At 38.8% G+C, this 13,728-nt stretch overlaps 1 protein-coding gene across 1 annotated transcript in view; it reads right to left on the bottom strand.

Annotated features, from left to right (window-relative positions):
- PCSK5 (proprotein convertase subtilisin/kexin type 5) overlaps positions 1–13,728 on the bottom strand; it is a 400,552-nt gene that overhangs the window by 181,232 nt on the left and 205,592 nt on the right. The window contains exon 4 of the mRNA XM_026064358.1: positions 546–689. Within this exon, the coding sequence (XP_025920143.1) occupies positions 546–689 (144 nt within the window). The remainder of the gene's footprint in view (positions 1–545; positions 690–13,728) is intronic.

The raw sequence follows: 13,728 nt of genomic DNA, 5'->3' as shown, positions 1-13,728 counted from the left end.
TCCCTTTAATATCATTTCTAGCAATAAGATAAATAACTTTAAAAATAAATAAGTAGGAAGGAATGCCTAAAATTACAGCATTTTGAGAAAATCTGCTGTCTTGCTAGCTAAATATATTGGCCAAAAATGGACTTCAGCTGCATGCATTAACTCAAAAGCAGTGTATTCCATTCCTAAATTCTGAGATTTGTTCAGAGTGTGTGGATATTAAGTAAAATAATTACAGAGAAGAGAAAGAACTTCAGATGATTGGCTCCAGCTCTTCAGAAATGCAGGACTCGCATACGAAAGGCATCCAGATATTAAAGACATTCAGACTGCATATAGTCTTAAAAGAACACAGATTACCAAAAGTTGTCTGCTTTTCTCCTGGAAGAATGTCTTCTTCCCATTGGTGTTACCATTCGACGAAATCCTCGTATGAGCCCCCTCCTCCCCTCCCCGCTCTTTCTCCAGTACCTAGAACATGTTCATCTCTCTATCAGCAGCAGATTTATTGCAGAGTATATATAAAGCAGCAAATCTGGACTACTGTGGAGACTCACATAATTCTGCATCAAGTCTGGATGGTTTCTTTCAATGCCGTCATCCAGGATGGTGACCACAACATTCTTTCCAGTGTAGCCTCTCTTCCAAGCACCTACTATATTCATATCTGATTGGCAATGATGGGTGTTATCACTGCAGTGCTAGAGAGAAAAGAAGAAATAAAAGTGTTGGATGTTGCAGATTACTGAACAGTGCATGGCTGAGATATTAGCCTATTCACATTAACATTACCATTTAAATTAGCAGATGAGCATACTGATTTGAATAGCAACCATACAAGATCAACATCTACATTTAGAAATATATGCATAATTAAAAAAGAAATGCTAAATTAAATGAAAATTGCTAGATCTGCTTATTTCTCTGTCAGATTACTCTTCATGTTAAGCAACACAAAAGGGAAGTGTTCAGCCACACTGAACCACTAGAAGCCCTGTGTAAAATAAAGCAACTATTCCTGACTGTTAAGCACTCTCATTTTATATGTGCATTTGAATTATTTGAATTTTTTCTGAAAAACAAACCATATGTGGATAAAAGTAGACAAATGCCTGCACTGAAACGGCTATGGAAACAAAACCTGCTTTTTGGAGCTTATGTGCTGTATAATTTCTTGACAGAATGTCTGGAAACTAATCCAGATTCATTTCTATCTACAAAAGAAGGCTTTTGGCAGGTTTTGTGCAATATCAGCAGGAGATGAGCAGCAGTTGAGAACCTGTAACCAAAACAGCACTCTGAAAAACTTGCAGCTTGAGGTGTCTGATGAATTGTGGATAGCTACATTGTGAACAACCTGGAGTACAACTTTCCGAGCAACCAAGAACGGTGTAGGGAAGAAAGAAAGTTTAGGGTACGTTAAAATTGAAAGCCGCTTCCTTGACATGAATGCAGCCAGTTCATATGATGAAATCTGGCTTGCCATGGCAATGAGACATGACCCTTTGGGTATTCATATGCCCCATTAGCAACTCCCTGACCCACAGGCAAAGCCGTCCCCGTAAAGGAGATCCAACCAGCCCCTCACCAGCACTGCTTTTCTCCAGCTCTTCTAGTCTCAGCCAGAGCAACAGGCAAAAAAGAGGGGTGGGGGGGAAGGGGGAGAGCAGAGAGTGGGAAGGAGGAGAAAGAAATGAAAAAAAAAAAAAAAGAAATACTTGAAACTTGTATCATAGCAACAGCGGCCGCGTGAGCACGCTCAGCATTCACTCCCCCTGCCCCACAGCCTTGTACCCCCATCCCGGGGTAATGTTTTAGCAGCCTGCACATTGTGCGTCGTGGGAATACATTCAGAGAGATGCATTTTGCCTCGATTTAGTCCATCCCTCTCCTCCTGAATGTAAGCACTTGGAAGGCAACCATTAGCCATATTTGGTGCAAATCTGACCGACATCAAGATTACTATCAAACTGTACTTTTCCTCCTCCTTTGTCTCCCATTCACACTCCTGTACTTTCATATACAAACCAGAGGATTTAAGTGGCTGCCTGCTGTCACCTAAATCAAAACTACATTCTTAGGTACTATACATATGTACATAGTATATAGTCACTCTTACTCTCTTTCCCTGTGTGTATAAGTCTATGAATATGTGTGTGTGTGTGTGTGTGTGTGTGTATACACACTCAAAGGCATTTGAAATACACTCCAAGGAATGTATAGGCCTGACTCAATTTTTTTTGTTTTGTATGTTGCTTGGAAATGTTTGCACTGCCGGTTTTATGAGACTGACCATCCACTAAACTTGTCCTCTGCACACTGAATGCAACAGTTGCACATGCGAGGCTTTCTAATGTACAAACAACAGGGGTAAATGTGGGTAGTGTTTCCAGATCCCTTTGCATTTTTCAAAGATGCTACTGAATTAATCGGCAGAAAACACCTGCAAGAGAGGTGGATACCACTATTCAGTTTGCCGGTGTGAAGACATGGAGACGGCAAGGTGCGAGGCCCTGCCCTCGCTGCAGAGGAAGCCCAAGAGCCGGGATGGGCAGCCAGGCTCCCGGCACTGAGCTCCAGGGCTGACGCCAGGACTGCCCTGCCGTACCGCAGCAATCGCACCCCCTGGGCGCCCCTGTGCTTCAGGGGTGGCTCCAAGGCCAGCAACAAAATCAAAGGATGTTCCTGCTGGTTTCGGGGCAAAGCCAGGGTGGAAAGCCCTTGCACAATGCCATTCCTCTCCGACACGGACTTTCCCTTTGAATGTGTCAACTGGAGTGGATCACTCTGATTCCTACTGATCCTCACATGTCCTGACGAAGCGGTGGAGTCAGCAGGGCCACTGCATTGTCCCTTCATCTCTGAACACACAGTAACCCACCAGCGGCTTTGCTGCCTCTCTTGCCCTCTCAGGGCACTAGCCAGTTGCTTTGCATCTAGGCCAGTCAAATCTCCCTGACTAAGCAAGCGCACAGGTTTTTAAATCCTTTTCCTCTGCGTGTTCTTTGTCTCCGCCAGGAGATGACTGCTTTTTCCCTTCACGATGTCAGCACAGCTGGTTGCCCTCCCTCACCTTACCTGAACTCCCGCTTTCATGGCAGCAGCAGCAGAGGGGCTCATTCATCAGCTGCTCTGCTGCATGCATGTACACAAACACGAGATAAGGTTTATCTGCTGCTTTCCTGAGCGCTCTGATGCTTCTCTCAAAAGATGTGCCAGATCAAACTGATATTCAAATAGCTTTGCTCTACTCCAAGACTAGGCAGAAAGATACCCTAAACAAAATCTTTTGGTATAAAAGAAATTCCAGGGCAGGCCCAGCTGTATGTCCACCTATAACTTGTGATCACAACACAGGTAACATCTGGATAGCAAATGGAAAGGCAATGGCAACACATCCAGACTGGAGGAGTTCAACAGCAGTTGAAGGGTTCAGTTCTTACTGTTACAATATTCAGCTTATTCTCAATTCCTATTAGAAATAGCATCTTTGTTTTCTCTTCATCTCTGTGCCTTACTCTTCCTCCTCCTCTCTCATTTATTTTCAACCGTGCTCTTCCTGCCCTGTTCCCAGACTTTGTTCTTCTCTTCCTTTACTGGCTTTTAGCACTTAAATCCAAGTTTTGTTTGGTTCAACATCTGATCTCAGATCCCTGTATTTTCACCACAAACTATACCTTCCTCTGCAGATTAGTATGTGATCTTATCCAGGTTAATCTGATTGTGCACATTGTTCTCAAAGCAGTCAGAAGATGTGGCTTTAATCAGAAACAACGTAAATCTTAGAGTGCAATTACTCTTCAAATACTAAATAATATGGTATAGATGTGCTGTTCCATATGAAACAGCATCTAACATGCCATCTATAACTTGGTTTCATTTGTTCTCTTTCCTTCAAAATAATTTTTGTAAGGAATTTTCCACTACTGAGTTCCATTCTATTATTTTTCTTTAACCATGTGCTACTTCATAAACATCCATCCAAACTACATTGTCAACTACTTAGCAGAGGATATTTTTTAATTAATTTGGAGGCACTGCTTATATTTACAGTGTTACCCAAATAACAAATACTAAAACATGTGTCATGATAATAAAAATTATGTTATTCAAATTGATTGGATTTTGTATGAATAGGCAATTATTAAAATCATTTATTAAATTATTAAAATCATTTTCAATATAGTTTTCCTGTCCTCTCTTTTCTGAATAAAAACAATCTTTGTTATATTAATGTACAGAATCTGTAGAGTTGGGAGGTTTTTATTAGATCTATTTATCTTTGAACTGTTGTTTTTGAATTTTAATTTAGGCAATAGTATAAACTAGGCTGGTCTATGGAATTTCCCCCCTCTCCCAGCAGATTAAGTAATTCAGAAATTTCCTGCATTGGTACCATGACTAGACAGTTGCAGTAAGCCAGCCCATTTCAACATACATCGTTTTCATCTATTGCCTGGAGGATACCATCAAAAGCAATAAACAACCCCTCACCCAGTTACATAGAGTAATTTCATTTAGGTTTTTAAAAGGCAGTTAAAGGATTGTGTTTTTCTTTGGACTGTTTAATTGGAAAATGTTAATGATACCACAATTAGTGTTTAATAGGAACTGTCTGCAGGGTTGAGAGACTCCTGAAGGATGTTTAGGAAGGAAGAAGGGTAAAGAAAATTTCAGATTTAGGACTCTTCTCAGACCTGAAATTCAAGTCTTACAAGGGTAAAAGACCAAAAGAATCACTTGGATGCCTTTTGGAAAGACAATTTAGAAGTCACCCTTGCAATTAAAAAGCAGACACTACATTAAAAAGGTTTGTCTGTTTTGATGTATTAGATTCCAATTATTTGCAATGTACTCTCAATGTCAGACATGTGCCTGGATCTTCTTAGCTATTTTGTGAAATTCTATCTAAAAAATAGCATACTGTCACTATCCTTATCTTAATGTTCTTTGTCTGATGCACTAATGTTGATGGTCTGAGGCCTGGTGTATCCAGTTAGGGATCAATAACAAAATTGAACTGCGGGACTGAGAAATCAGGAATCATATTAATAGACAAAATTTTTTGGAATTCCAGAGCAAAAAAACAAATTAAAAGAAAGATGACTGTAAAGTTCTGTTCTGTCTTTTGCAACACCTGTTAGTCTATAAAAACAGAACAGAGACAGAAGTTTCTAACCCCATGCTGATCTTAACATAAAGACTCTTGAAGCAGAATAGAAACAGAAGTTTCTAACCCTGTGCCATGCAGTCTTTCAGAAACTGCACATCATACCCTCTGTAAGTCTTCATGAGGCACACAGCATTGGTTTGCTGTGATTTTTGAGTTAGCAGTAGTTAAATATGCTGTCAACATCTAAGCAGCATAGAGAAACACAAGATAATAATCAGAATGACCCAATTTTAAAGACCAATCATGTGAGTTGGCAGGTCTTGGGACCAATTTGGTGGAACATTACATATGCTTCTGGCCCCAGGAATGCTCTCAATACTAGTTCCCACTCAGAGATTAGAAAAGATAGACCCTTAGAGTATTAAAAGAGAAACTCCTTCTTGTTTCCATTAGAATGGTACCTAAAAGGTCCTCAGCACAGGCAGAAATAAGTCATGCAGGTTATGGTCCTGTTCCTTCCATCAGGGGGTTTGTCAGATACTAAGCCATGAGTAGGGATAGGACGGAGAAGTGGTACACAGAGGAACAAGGACAGTCAAGAGTCTGTGCTGGGACCCTGACCAAGATGAGCAGGGAGCAGAGGGGCATGGAGAGCCAATGAATGGGTGCTGGCTTTCTGTGGAGCTATCAGAAAAAAGAAAGCGTCTACCTGTTCTGTGAAGGGAATGTAATGGGGGTATTTGGCTTTCTTAGCCGGTCCAGGCAAATGCACAAGCAGCAAAGTTTAGCAGCTTTTAACTTTAGTAGAGAAGACATCCTGATGCTATGTTCAGCATTCTGTGGTATGGTTTCGTGCGGTGCTCTAAGTTAAAACTTGCCAATTGTTCTCTCTTTGCCTGCAAAAAAAGAGAAATAATCTCTTTTCTTTATGTTTTTGATGGGATCCAATTTTAAAATGGAATGAAATAAGTAAGCAGGGAGTTGGTAATTGGGAGTTGGTAAGGTAGGCTCCTTATTAAAATGGCTCATACAATTTAATAGAAATCATGAAAACATGTTTCGAAAAACATCATAACTTTATGAGCTGAAGTGATCTTTTGAAATTATTTTTTGTCTTCTCCATTGTAAGGAGTTGAAAGTCGTATTTTCTGAGAGACTCTATTAGAATAATGTTTCATTTTAAAGGTATTTCTAACATTTTTTATTCTTTCATTGAAAGTGGTAGAAGGTGAAAGAAGGATTTTAGGAGAGAAAAGGTGTGCCTGCAGGGAATACTTTTGTTTTTCTTAGATATAACCTGATATTTAGTGCATGATATGCTAACTGCTTAGCAAATGATTCTCCTCTCAGTTTCACCTTTAAATAAGTTTGGATTATTGCTGCACATGATATTTTAAAGGTCTACCAGGAGTAGGCAGATAATGGAAGGTCTGATTCATCTCAAACACAAGATGTTTTGCATTAAATAGTACCTGACTTCTAGAGTCACGCTTTACTGAATTGCTTTTTTTTTTATCTGTGTCCATATCAAGAGACATATTTCAAAAGTGTACCATACTAAATATTTAACACCAAATCCATTGCTCGTGCAACTCCAGAGGGTTTAGTTAATTTACTTCAGAGATGAATTTGGTTCTTAAGCTTTATTGATTCTTTAAACTTAACAAACAAAATATACTTAGAGGTCAATAAGAACAATCATGGACATACATTATTTTATGCCTGTTTAAGCAAGGAAGGGGAACAGGAAATCAATATGAAAGGACTTCTGGTATTCATAGGAGTATCTAATGGCTACAGTGAGACAAGAATAATTTGCAGCACTACGTATACATGTTTGGAGTGAAAAGTAAGGACCTCCTAACTCTTATTCTATGCCTGTGACTGTGTTGCTGGTCTTTCCAAAAACAGAGTAATTCATAACGCATTAAATTCATATTCAAGACAATTCCATCACTTTTTCATCATTGGCACTTCTTAAAGTTAACAACGGTTGTTCTTCTGTAAGCTGTGTGTTGGCTTAAACATGAGTTAATTCAGGCAGGCCCTATATGTTCCACAGGCAGCCAGTCTGAGGACACTTCAGCCCTTTTAGCAATGGGAAGCACTTCTCTGTCCTGGTCTGCAGACAGCAGGAGTTTTGTTCCCAGTTGTTAGCACTGGAACCTGCAGAGGCACAGAAATAATGTGCCTTTAATAGCACTCCTTCACCCCATGTGGGGCATGACTTGTGGCTCTGTTAGGACATGTGCCTTTAGACCTAATTCCCTCCCATGTGGAGGCTACAGCAGAGACGCCTTCAAGGCAAAGACAAAAATCTAGGTAAAACTGCCTCATGGCCATTGTGCATGTCATGGCAACTTCACTTAGTGGCAAATGCCAAAAGAAGCATCCACAAAAACTCCAAAAGCTCCACCACATCATCCCAAAGAGCAAAAATACATGTATGGAGAGAAGGAAAAGAGGATTAAAAGAAAACAGAAAGAAATTGTGTATAAAGGCATCCAGAATGTGTCCAGTTTATTTTGGAAGCATAAATTATCCATATGAGCGGCACATCATAGACCTGGTGCACCTTGTATATCCTCGAATTAGTGCTCGCTTGTTGTGAAGTATATGTCAACATATGGACAGATTTCTGCCTGGGAAGTGTTGAGAAAAATACGGAAACCTGAGGCAGCACATCTTGGGGGATCAGTAAAGGAGGGAGAGGGGAGAAAAAGAAATAATTTCTGCGACCTGTGGCTACTAATAAGTAACGTGGGAAGGAAAGAAGCATGCATGGAACTGGATCTCTCCATGTGGCTGCACTCCCTCAAGATACCTGTCCAGTGACTGTTGCTACTATTATTAATAATATTACTACTATATAAATAGCCTACTCGTCTTAGTCAGAAAAGCCCTGAAAGTGGATCAAAAGCTAATGTATTTTTACCTGCTTAAAGTCCCATCTAAAAAAAAGAACAGAAATTCTTTTATTAATTAGAGGGAATATGTGAACAGAACAGCTGCTCCCTGGCCTCAGCTGCACAGCCGCAGCCCCTGGGATGCAGTATTCACGAAGGATGAATAATTCCTCAGAGAGACAATTCTTTCCATTCTGCCATTTTTTGTGGCCTTTGCCTCATATTTTTATTTGACCTCCTCTAAGTCCCCCAAAAGAAAGAAAAACAGGGCATTTTCACAGAAAGTCCCAAGATGCTTTTTTTTTTAAGCATCAGTTCATGGAGTCCATATGACTATATGACTGTTTGAGACTCTGAATGCTCATATTTTCAAAGGTTTTTTTCATTCCTCTTGGTTATAGAAAAGATTTTGAAAATGTGAACACTATAGTCTCAGAGCACAAAAGCCAAATAAAATGAACAGGGTTCAGTTTTGTTTGTTTTTTTCTCAGCTCTTGATTTTACAGGCAAATTCAAGAGTATATTCTGGGCATGACTTGCGAGTTTTGAATGCTTCAGGCTGGTAATACTAATCTCTCTAACTCCTTAACTTCTTTTATTATCTGAGGGGTTTCAAACATAGCCATAGATTTTGCTTATCATTGCAGTGATATAAACTTATTATGTTTAAATAGCGCCATGAGTCAAAGACAGCATCAGCATCCAGGCTGAATTTTGTTTCTCTGTTTCTGAGGTTTCTTGCTCTTAAGAACTGCAGTCAGCTTAAAATCAGCCTAATTTCTAGATTTGTGAGTACAGAATGAGCTGCAAAAAGCCTAAAGAGCATTAGATGTGTAAAAATAGCTGTATTACTTTTACATGCTGATTATTCAGCATGATTTTGTGAGGATGAGACAAATGGTAAATAGCAGCATTACAAAATGAACGAAACTAAGAGAAAGTTAACCTTGGATAATTAAGGAAGGACCTTTAATCAGCTTATTAAGATATTTCTGATTTTATTATTAGCTGCTTTCAGCGACAAATTTGTAACTTTTAATAAAAAATTCAGAATTCTCTAATCTTTCAGCCAAGGAAAAAGAAGTAAAAATAAAGCCCAAACACCTTGCAGTCACCTAGTAAGACCAAGCAAGACTAGACTTGGTATTTTGCTTATTCTAAAATAACAATTAAACAGATTATAAGTCTTGCTTTAGAACAGTTTTCATAACTTTCTATCTACACCATAAAAGATATACTCTTCACAATTTTCTTTGTAAGCTGTTTTCAAGTCAAAGACAATTACTTTTGTATCAAGTTGTTAAGAAGTATGGAAGAGGGAGATGGTTTTATTTAGACTTTGCGTGAATTTATGTGACAGAATTGTACTAACCACAGTGCGAGAAGGCCTTAAACAGATGGCTCCAATTAATCATTAACCTTCCCAGAGACTGATGAGAGTGGGAGGAGCCTGCCACTTATATAAACCCACTTCCTCTCCTCTTCCTGGTTTTGTTTTGTCTTGTTTCACAGAGAAAAGAGGGAAGGGTGATGTTCAAGGAGGATGTGCTGTTGAAGCGATGTTGGGGGGAAGCTGATTTGGAGGGGAATAGGAAGCCCTTTCTTCTGAGAGCGTCTTAAGCTTGCATGGATGTAAGTACTTAGGAGGAAACAGATGATGAGACGTTGGTTGTGAATGTGACTATGCCACTTTTTAAGGCCTGCTGCACTAGTTTTGTCCTCCTTTCTCTATTTAATGTTGTGGTCAGGTCCCTGTGATCTATGAGGCAATAGCTTGGTGACATCTGGTGTTAGTGGTGGGAAGTCCTAGGGGAGAAGGAAGGAGAGAGGGACAACAAGGGTGAAGGATGGGAGGTGCAGGACTCCTTCAGGAGGCTGCAGGAAAGATGAGTGTCCCTACTCTTCTCCAAGGGACAAAAGAGGGTGGCAAAAACAGGCAAAGTTTTGCTCAGAGTACAAGGATAATCTCAAATTCCATTTTTAGTAAAGGAGCAGGAGTTTTTCCTCATTTTCCTGTGGGAATATGGAGTTCTTAAGACTGGAATTGTTTGCAGCACCTTTACTTCAGCAATAAACATCTATGCTGCTCAGTATCTATAAGCCTGTTCCCTAAGAACCATAATGAGACATCAGATTATTGTACCTGTGGTCCTGTTATTTGCCTGGATTAGTATGTCAGTGGAGATTATAGCTTGCCAGAGGGCAAACTTTAAGGTCATGAAACTATTCTCTTGGGAAAGAAGTATAAAAATCATTTCATACCCTCCTTAGCCGTACAGAAATATTTAATCTAATACAGAAATGCATGCTGTGAAAATTCATTAACAGTACAGGATCAGACTAAGATGAATGGCTGCTATTTAAGTTTGCCTATAGGGAAGTACGTACCCTAGGCACCAATGGGCTTTTCACCATTTGAACTTGCTATGGTTGATGAATGCAAGGTCCAGTCTGTATTATAAAAGAAGCCTGGGAAGATAAGGCCAAACCACTAGAGGGAGTGGCTAGTTATATTTTGTAGATGAGATCACCTGGCAGAAATGAGAGAACTAGTCTGGAGAAATCTAGGGAGGCCCAGGAAAGAAAAAAAAGATTTTTTTCAAGAACAAAACAAAAAGTTTTTCCATAAGGCACGAAAGTACCACAGAGTTACTCTTACTGTCTCAGGAAATGTGACTGAGCTGACTAAATATTAATGTCCTGCTGAAATGTTGAAGAAGGTTAGTCCAGAGGCATATGACACAGCTGTGCATGAAAGACTGTGCAAAATAGACCCAGAATGTAAAAATGCTGTGAAAACTGAAAAGGGTCTTAAAGGAAATTGCAGCAGAGAGGATTCAAGCTGTATCAGAAAATACAGATATTCCTGAAAGGTTCTGGAAAAGTGCAGTATATTTGCAAACACTGATTTTGTGGAGAAATGGGCATAGACCAAGCCTTTAAAGCCTTCTAGCAAGAGGACATATAGGGACTTTTGGAAGCTGCTGCTAAACTAAATCCACATCCTTACCCCAAAGGACAGCTAGATTGTGTTGACTACAGCAGTGTACTATTAAAGAACTTCCCCCAATTGCAAACAACATAATTGAATATGTAGAATGATGCAAATTGAACTGAGAGTATAATTTTGTATTAGTACTGAAGGCACATACTCCTGCAGAAAGACAGAAGAAAAACTACCCCAGTATAGGTAACTTTCATCCTCACCAGAAACTGGAAAGTGTAATTAATCTAACTGGGATTGGAAAGAAAATCACATTCACTACTGTCAGGCTTATATACAGTCTATGTGTAGACCAGGACTCAGCTTTTAAATACAACACTCATTAATGATAAGAGCCTTAGCATTTGTATAGATCTTAAAACCCCAGGGAATTAGCAGATGACAGACCCAGAGAAAGCAAACTAAGATCAGCACATGGTAAGAAGGGAAACAATACACAAACAGAAATAAACTAAAGGTAAGAGTTCTTAATTTCATGATTACTGTTACTTCTCCCATGTCCACCACACTTTGCTGAGCACTTCAGCTACCGTATTCTCTCTGTGGCTCCACTTCTCTACAGTCTGTGTTCTCCCTTGTCATTCCTACCATCTCTATCCTTCTCCACTGTGATTCCTGTCAGCTGGTCTTCTGACTCCCAGATTTCTCCATTTTCAAATCTCAGCTGTAAATGTATCTTTTTTTTTCTCCCTGTTTGCTTTGTTTCTCCTATTGGCTGTGCTGTTTAACTGAAAATACTATTCTAACATGAATGTGTGCCAAAAATACTACACAAAGCTTAAAGGTTCCTCCAAGCAAAGGGAGAATTCTCAGGAAATATAACATCCCTACAATAAGTTAATTCTTATGTTAAGTGTTATGTTGTATCATGTAAATGCATGAGATGGTTACAAAAACATTTTTATTTATCCAAAATACTACAATGAGATCTCTGGATCCATTAGGGATGTAGTATGAATCTATGAGCACTTAATCACTCATAAGGAAGTTAACAGAGGGTTTGACCTGTCAGTTTGTACTTTGAAGCCATTATGATACCTGAACAGATATAGTTAAACTTGTTTTGTTTAAGGAAACGCTAGCTATCATGTACAACTACTAAGTCTTAAGCCTTAAGAGGCAGCAATGCCTTCTTGTAGTACAGGGAAGTTTAAATTGCATTCTACTGCAGCACATTCTTAAAGCTGATGACAGAAATTAGTGGAGTGGGAAGTAATGATGGCTAAAAAGACAGACTGATCTGGATCACTTGTGAAGGTGAACCTATTTAAGCAGTGTTTCTAATGTAATCATGTATCAAATTGCACATGTAGGACTTAGTGGGCTAATCATGAAAAGAGAGAAAGTATACAGAAACACAGTAGCGGTGTAAAGGATTTAAGGCTTCAGGTAGAGAGTCATCTGCAACTTCAAGAAGATGCTCTATGAAGCCATATATTATCCTTTCTTAGTTAAGTAGTGGGATAGCAGGAAGGGGATTAAATTGACTTTTGAAAATGAGTAAGGAGACTATTCGTGGAATGATATCTGCATGTGTCTAATGTTTCAAAAGAATGCTGCTGGAAAAACAGAAATGAGTCCTCCTCATTGCTTTTTTTCTGAATCACATGCTGGAAACACAAGTTACATGACTCCTAACAAGCTCAATGTATTTATTTTATCCAAGAGAAGGTGAAGAGATGACCTGATCACAGCATGAAAGTGCCTCAACATGGAAGAGATTTTTGAAGGTGGATGTTTCTTTAATCTAGCAGAGAACGGCCTAACAAGATAAATATGGAGCAAGACAAATACACAACTACAAGGTGCAAGTTTTTTTAACAGTTAATCATTAAGACAATGTTCCTATGGATGTGACTTTTGTACAAATGCAATCTTTTATCTAATATATATATGTCTTACTGAAGACATACTGCAGCTTAATTAGAAACAGTGAGCTTCTAATTACAAATTTCTAGTTGTTGTTACTGTTGGTTGATCTAAATGACCATAATGATCCTCTGCTGTATCTCTGAAAAGAATCATGGAAAGGAATTCAGATACTGATGCTGGCTTCTGTCAGAGAAAAGCACCAATGTGTCAGGAACTTCACAGAAATCTCAATATCAAGTAGGATTTGTGAGAAATAAACTTTCTTCTGCTGTTTAACTGCCTTCAAATACTCTGGGAAGATATTTCTGAGCCTGGAGTTAGGTGCTGCTTTAAATACATGCATATCCTGAACAACTCTGCTCTAAATATGTACAAAAACATTAAGCCCCATGCAAATAAAATTCAATTAAATATGCAAAGCAACAATGTCAAAACAGAACTGAAATAAAATATTCATATGAGTGTTTGGGTTTTTTTTCCTTTGGCCTTTAAATTTAGGAATAGGTGACAAGTTATTAAAAACATAAATTTATATTACTTCTGGAGCAAAATCTAGAAATTTTAAGTTGGGGAGCATCTCTGCAGAAATATACAATGATTTAAGACAAAAATACTAATGTATGCTACTTACATGTTGTTGCTTTGCTATTTATATGAACAGATAAAGATCTTTCAAGGTTTCTAATAAAAGCAGTTAGAAAGCTGGTTTTGTTTTTTTAACCTCAGTGCTGTATAAAATAAATATTGTTTTGCATTGATCCAACTGAGGATCCATTTCAGACCCATGCTACAGAAGCCCTGGTCAATTCCTGTATGGATCTAGAGCTTGACATAAAACAATTCAC

The sequence above is a fragment of the Apteryx rowi genome, unplaced genomic scaffold (genome assembly GCF_003343035.1).
Source record: "Apteryx rowi isolate R43461 unplaced genomic scaffold, aptRow1 scaffold_214, whole genome shotgun sequence".
Taxonomy (NCBI): domain Eukaryota; kingdom Metazoa; phylum Chordata; class Aves; order Apterygiformes; family Apterygidae; genus Apteryx; species Apteryx rowi.
This window is presented reverse-complemented; position numbering and strand designations above follow the sequence as displayed.